We start from the raw sequence: 6885 nt of genomic DNA, 5'->3' as shown, positions 1-6885 counted from the left end.
ATGACAATGTAAAATTGTGGAATTGACATCATGTTGTATTGCAGATTTGCTTGGTGACATTAATTTTTGTGCTACAAGATTGTGGTGTCCTTTAAATTACATGAACATTAATTTCAACTCTTCAATTGCTACATCTCTAATAATACATTCCATACATTTATTTATAATGAGTGGTGAGGGGAGAAATGTAAACGTGACTCCAATACTACACAAAACATCAACATCAAATGAAACGTGAAACTTGATATTAGGCTTAGTCGCAACTCCACACGCTCTCCGTCGACCGGTCAAATGAACCGGCGGTCCATCCGGGTCAGCGCTTCGATCGCCCGTCTGCTTCGAAAACCTAAAACCCCTTTTAGAAAACCGACCGCTTTGGTAAGAACTCGGCTTTCTCCTCGGGACTCCGTACGTGACGGGATGATCGTCTACGTCGCTTCTCCCTCGTCTCCGCCCACTCCCCTCTCCTCCTCGTCCCTCTTCCTTGCTTCGCCGATCCCTTCTCTTGTGGCTTTGTACCCGAAAACAAAGAACAAGATCTGGAGGCAATCGCAGAAGACTCGGAACAAGGTAGTCTACCACCTAATCCCTCCATCTGTCCTCTTTCTTCGCTGTTGTCAATATATAAAACCTTAGCTTGATGAAACAGGGATGTAGGAGAAGAAGCGGCGTTTGTAGGGCAGAGTTTGTGCACGACGCGCCTTTTGCCGCTGCTATCGGCGCCTGCGTTCTCAATTCGCTCGTCTTCCCGATCTCGGCCGGTGAGACCGAGGATGAGGACGGTGGTGGGACGATCGATGCCACGGATGCGAGGTTCGCGGTGATGGGGATCGTTAGCTTCATCCCTTACTTCAATTGGCTGGTGAGGCTACTGAAATTAGAGGGCTAACTACAGTTTGCACTTAGCTGCCTTTAGCGTTTCACTCCTTATACTTTAAAAAGTTACATTGATATCCCTATAGTTAAGTTATACTTTAAAAAGTTACATTGATATCCCTATAGAGAAAGTGAAACGATCAAGTCCATTTACCCTAATGATTTCAGTTTTTTTCGTCGGAGACATAAAAATAAAAGGTAAAAAAATAATTTTAAGTTTGGTGATAGACAATGTCGATGGAAGACGACAGTGCCGCTGGCATCGGTGGTGGTGAACGACGGTGCCACTAACGTCGATGGTGGCAAACCCCTCCCCGCCCCCTCTCCTCCTTTAAGCGAATATGAGCTCTGGAGCAGTCCAATTCTCTAGCTGCTTCGATCATACCTCTACATGATCAAGTCCCTCTCATGACTCATTGGTACTTGCATTCGAACTTTTCCCTCGGTGGTACACAGCCCCCATATGCTGATGACCAAGCCTTTCATCCGATGCAAAATTCGATGCACGCACGGAAGATCCGCCTCTGCGGTACTATAGTCTTCACTCCTTGAATCCATAACCCTTCTTGTCGTTGTGTTGTTCATCGAAGTGGAGCTCCCAGTAGCTCCCGATCATACCTCTGTATGATCTAGTCCCTCACGGTACTATATTGTGTGTATCGCATTGTCACGAACTGTTCCACCACGATCCGTTGCACCATGTCGTCTCCTAGTGACATCTCCATTGCATTCTGATCCTTGTGGGATGAACTCGAATTGTGATCCCTCCATGTGTGGCCTCTGCTAATACATCGCAGGGTCTCTTCCACCTTCGATTTTGTTTGCTCCTTTGACAATTGACCTTCATCCATCCGCTCTTGGGTCACACCTAGATGAAGCACCGCTCTAGGACAGTCCGTCGCCTAGTAGCTCCCGAAGTCCACCGACTTCGCTGAAATTAGTACACCATTGTCTGGATCTTGGGCCTCTGCCCCTACCAGCACAATTTTCGCTGTGCACCGCTTCCTTCGTGACAACTTGAATGGCAACACTGTGGCATATTCTTCAAGAGTACTCGCCTTCGTGTCCTCTTGCATCGTGTCAAGGCCTTCTAAACCCAACTTCACCTCCGCAAGTTGAGTCGCCTTATTCCTCCATCAAATGCTTCTCCGAGATAAGGTGCATGTGCCCAGAAGCTCCCTTCGTCTTTGACACCATGCAAGATGAGTCCGCTCCATTAGAATGAAGGACCCATGGAACAACATGATCTTGCTCTTGCCTTTGCAAGAGTTCATATCCTTGACCTCTATCCAAGGAAAGCTCTGTGCCTCCACTCCATGTTTCATCTTCTATGCCGGCTCACTTTATGTGGCTTGGGTACTTCGCCAAGTTACACTCAATTTGTTCCGCTCCTCGTTTTGCATTGAGTTGATGGTGGCCCTCGCGCCCACCATTCCACGGGTCTGCCCTCCCTTGAGTCTGATCTCCGTATCGACTCCAAGTATGTCTTTATTTGTGTTGCTTTGGGTTGCTCCCCACTTGATCTCGCAATGCATCCACCAATGCATTCTCTCAAGTGAGATCATGCGACGACTCTTCGCTGCTCGCTCGGTCCATTGAGCTTCGTGGAGTTGTTATTTTTGAGGTACTCCTCAACATGTGTGGTTTGTTGCACATGATTCTCCCTCTAGAGAGCCGGGACTTATCCCTCCTGGATATCTATCCTATTGGAGCAACATCTCTCTTCGTTTTGGAGACCACCATCCCCTTGGACTACTCTGATTTGCTGAACAAACTGTGCATTGTTCTGCCTCCTGTAAACGCACTTGCTAGATTGCGACTCCACGTCAATACAGCCCCCGCTGCACCACTCAAGGCCTAGCAACATGCTAAACTCGCTGCACACTTCAGCCTCCTACGGACGTATCCTTCACATGCCGAAGAGAAAGTTTCAATGCTCCATGGCATCGAGTTTCGATCGCCTTGGGATGGCTGCGAACATTCCATCGTCCGTATACAAGCCCATCCATGAGTACCGAATTCTTCGAGTTAGCAATTCCCCTCACCTCTGTGAGCTTTGCACAACTCTTTCGGTCGCTGAGCAACTCATTCCACCTTGCATGGTCTCATCATTTACCAAGTCCCTCGCTTGCCTTGAGAACCATCAAGTATAGTTGTCAACGTCGAGCCGTAGCTCGAACTTAGCCATCCCAACCTTTGTGCGCTTCGCATTCTTCCAAGCTTGCTTGTTCTCGTGTGCCTCTTACATGAAGGGTTGGTCATTCCTCTAAATGCCAATCTCAGATGCCCGCTCCTTCGAGCGATTCCTTTTCCCTACATCTCCATGCCCGTTTTCTCCCAAACGGTTGCGCGTGCTGACTGCCCTCAACGCAGCCCCGCTAGGTCCCCCACATTTGCATGCCAAGTGTTTCTATGAGTGCTTGTCCCGCTCTAATACCATCTGTCACGTACTTAGCTGGTTTTGCCTAAGTCGTGCGGCACCCTTGCGTGTTCGTCCGCAAAGGTAAGCCTCCCCGAAACCTACCATGGTCCCTTAAGACCTACAAAAGAGAAAACGGGTTAGAGAAAGCATCTCACTCGGGATCCACAAGCAAACATTTCAGGAAACACTTCATAGACAATGCAAATTACAAACAGACTTTACAAGCTCTGAACGGTTGCACAACAAAGGGGCAAAATGGTTCACTACAGATCGAATATCTCTCACAAGTGTCCACATGACACAACCTTTATTTACAAGCCTAAGAAGGCCACCAAACCCAACTAAAATGGGGCTGTTAAGCTTTCGACCATCCCTCTACATGCTGTGCAAAGCATGAACAAACCAAAAGACACGGACATACATAAGTATTACATTAAACATCTTGTTTAGAACTTTGTCCGTGACAAACCGTCCACCACCATCGATCCCAATGACGTCATTGTCCGCCATCAACGTCATCCTCCACTGGACATGAAATTACGTTTTTATCCTTTATTTTTATATTTTCATCGATAAAAACTAACGTCGTTAAGGTAAATGGACTTAATCATTTCACTTTCGTAATTACATGGATGCCAATGTAACTTTTTAAAGTATAGGGATCGAGACGCTAAAAGTAGCTAATTGTAGTTAACCCGAAATTAGAACTTGTTTGATTTCCTATGTCAGATGGGCATGTGATGGCTTTCTTGTTTTTGGAGCAGAGTTGGGTTTTTGCTTGGATGGACAGCAGTAGACAGCGTTACCTCGTTTATTCGATCGTCTACTTGGCTCCTTACTTGAGGTTTGAGCTCGTAAATCATCAAAATGGGAACTTTTCTCCTCAGATTTTGACTTCATTTGTCTTAATTATTGAACATCTGCTAGGTCTTAGGGCAGAGTACACTGATCTCATGTCATACAATATTGTAAGAAACAGTCATTATGAAGAAAAAAATAGTAAACCTTTCTAGAATGAGCTTCGTGATGGTGCTTATTTGCTTTATCATGTTCTCTTTTCAACCCTCTCATGCTCCTTTATAATTTCTTCATAGTTTTGAATTTTCTCGTTTGTATTAAGCTGTCACTATAGCTTCCTCTTTAAGTTTATCTTTGTGATGGAGAGATCAATTATGTATAACTAATTGATAGTAGACCAGTTGTGGTTGTTCTTCTTGATGGTTAAATTCTTAATTGCACATGTAAGGAAGAAAGCTATATTATTAATTAACTTTTTTTTCTCTCATCGATTGTTAAGCAATAATTAATTTTTGAGAAAATGGTTATGTCTGGGTAATCATCGCAATGTTCATACACCATGTAGAGATTAAGATCTCTAAATATATATACTTGGTATATAGTGTAGGTTTCAATTAAGAAGCAAAACAAAATAAGTGCTAACCATTGGCAGCATAAGATTAGCACTATGTATGCATTTGCATTATTTATTGGTGAACTTCAATTCCAAACAATCTCTTGGCATGTTTTTTTGAATTGCTTTTGCCCAGATAGAATTCGAAATGATGCCAATTTCTCCTCTATAAAGGAAGCGACTTTCTTGATACTATCTAATTGAATTTTTTAGTAAGTGGCTCATCTTTTCGTAATATTAGTGTATCATTTGCATGATACTAATAGTCAATTAAAGGGGCAAACTAAGTACACAAGGTTCTCACCAATGTGGGATTTGGAAGGATCAATGCTTGTAGCCTTACATATAAATTTAGAATGGCTATTTCCTATACTCAAACCTTGAGCTCTCTTGTATTAGAAATGAGCAATGTTATTGGCCCACACAACCGTTGAGATTAATACACAGCCCATAAACTTCCTATACAAAATCTTCCAAAAATTGAAAATAATATTGTAAAATTGTCAAAGTAAAACGTTTGTAAACAGCATATAGTATAGAACATAGTGTGTATTGGTAAATCATAATTTGAACACCTTGTTTGTTGCAAAATATGTTTTTTTGCACTGGATATATCCAAAAGCAGTATGTGTTTGTTTAATGAGTCTATTATGTGGATGAAGTTTAAAATCTATACTGTGCAATTTCCATTAACATTTGACATTTTAATTTGACGACTAGCATGGCTGCATCAATATCTGTATAAATAAATTAAGGAGTAAGTTTATACTTCTCTGTCTCATGTTCTTAAATATAGTCAGAGCCCCGTGTTCGAGGTGCTAAAGTGTCTTTTCATGTGCAACATTTTAGTCACAAAGTATATCTCCTCATCAATTGTCTGATGTAATTTTACAGGACTAATTTGTCACTTTCACCTGAAGAAAGCTGGTTGCCTATTGCTAGTATACTTGTTTGCATTCTTCACATTCAGGTCAGTTTGAGAGCTTATGTGATTATAGCTTACAAGATTTTCCTTGATCTCCAAACCTTTTTCTAATTGTCAGCTGGAGGTGAGTATTAGAAATGGAGATATCAAAGGCATCCATTTTTTTTATGAAGCACAAAAACTACATTCCTTGATAAGAAAAAGAGAGACTGAATCTAAGAGTCACCAGCAATCTGCCAAGAAGGTAATTTATGTGTTTCAAGCTACATTTCTTTTTTTGCATAGGAAAGAAAAGCTGCATATTTTAGTGTTTCTATAGTGTTGAATTCTTGGTTTTAATTTACAACTGGTTCAGGAAAGAAGCAAGAGACATATGGGATTACCATCTTCACATGGACTGAGAGATGAGGTCAAGGAGTGGGGAATCCCTAGAAAACAAAATGAAGAACTAGATGTGGATGAAAAGAAAAATAATTCACAATAAGATGAGCAGGCAAACTTGGTGTTGTATCATGTACTTGTGTAGTTTCAGCCTCGGCATACTATTAGCTGAGGCTGACTTAATTTCTTATGGAGCCTTCACATAATAGATCTACATATGTGTTATTATCATGTAAATCTAGGACATTTGCTTGCCTAATTCTACCTCATTTCAAGGTCTAGACCAGAGCTAAACTTGATGCCGTTTCATAACATTGATGTTGATGAGTATTGGTCAAACTGAGCAATCCCCAATCATCTGACTATTGGATTGACACAGGTTTCCCAATCTTTGGACAGAAACCAAGCTTATAACTTGGTCGGATTTAAACATAGTTCTTTTTCTTTCTTTTATCTTGGTGGTTATTCACAGGAGTGAGACTGACACAATGGTATTGTTAGTACTTGTACTCTCATTATCCAGTTCTTATGGAAGGTTGATCAGATTAGGGATCTAAAACCTTGACTAATAGATTCAAGCCTAATGTATTATGGTAGATTTAAAGAAGTTGATGGATAATTCTTGAGGTTTGCGTGACAATGTGTTTAAGGAAATTTGAACTTGGGGTTTAAGTTAACTAAAAGGTGTTTATCTTTTTATACTATATTTATTCACATATAGTTAAAGATTTAATTATTAATCTGTGGGTATATGCAAGGGGTGTTGAATCATATAAATTTTGTGTATTATCTTTCTTCGGGTTGATGTTCACATTGCTGCTTGATTCTCTTGTTAGGTATCTTAAGGTTAGAGTTTTTATACAAAAACAC

The 6885-nt window shown here is 41.5% G+C and overlaps 1 protein-coding gene across 1 annotated transcript; it reads left to right on the top strand.

Annotated features, from left to right (window-relative positions):
• The first annotated feature begins 359 nt into the window (after positions 1–359).
• LOC135635864 (uncharacterized) lies at positions 360–6296 on the top strand. Its single transcript, XM_065147269.1, has 6 exons — positions 360–570; positions 650–862; positions 4063–4142; positions 5604–5679; positions 5753–5878; positions 5990–6296. Exons 1-6 carry the CDS (start codon positions 421–423, stop codon positions 6116–6118), a joined length of 774 nt encoding a protein of 257 aa, XP_065003341.1. The 5' UTR covers positions 360–420; the 3' UTR covers positions 6119–6296.
• The last annotated feature ends 589 nt before the right edge of the window (positions 6297–6885 follow it).

The sequence above is a fragment of the Musa acuminata genome, chromosome BXJ3-4 (assembly GCF_036884655.1).
Source record: "Musa acuminata AAA Group cultivar baxijiao chromosome BXJ3-4, Cavendish_Baxijiao_AAA, whole genome shotgun sequence".
Classification (NCBI taxonomy): Eukaryota; Viridiplantae; Streptophyta; class Magnoliopsida; order Zingiberales; family Musaceae; genus Musa; species Musa acuminata.
The sequence above is the reverse complement of the archived record's forward strand: the minus strand, read 5'-3'. Positions and strand labels throughout refer to the sequence as shown.

Excerpts from the sequence above, each read along its gene's own strand:
- LOC135635864 (XM_065147269.1), top strand. The coding sequence starts at position 421 with ATGATCGTCTACGTCGCTTCTCCCTCGTCTCCGCCCACTCCCCTCTCC. Across the intron at positions 863-4,062 it reads TCCCTTACTTCAATTGGCTG|AGTTGGGTTTTTGCTTGGAT; the intron begins GTGAGGCTACTG and ends TTTTTGGAGCAG. Across the intron at positions 5,879-5,989 it reads ACCAGCAATCTGCCAAGAAG|GAAAGAAGCAAGAGACATAT; the intron begins GTAATTTATGTG and ends CAACTGGTTCAG.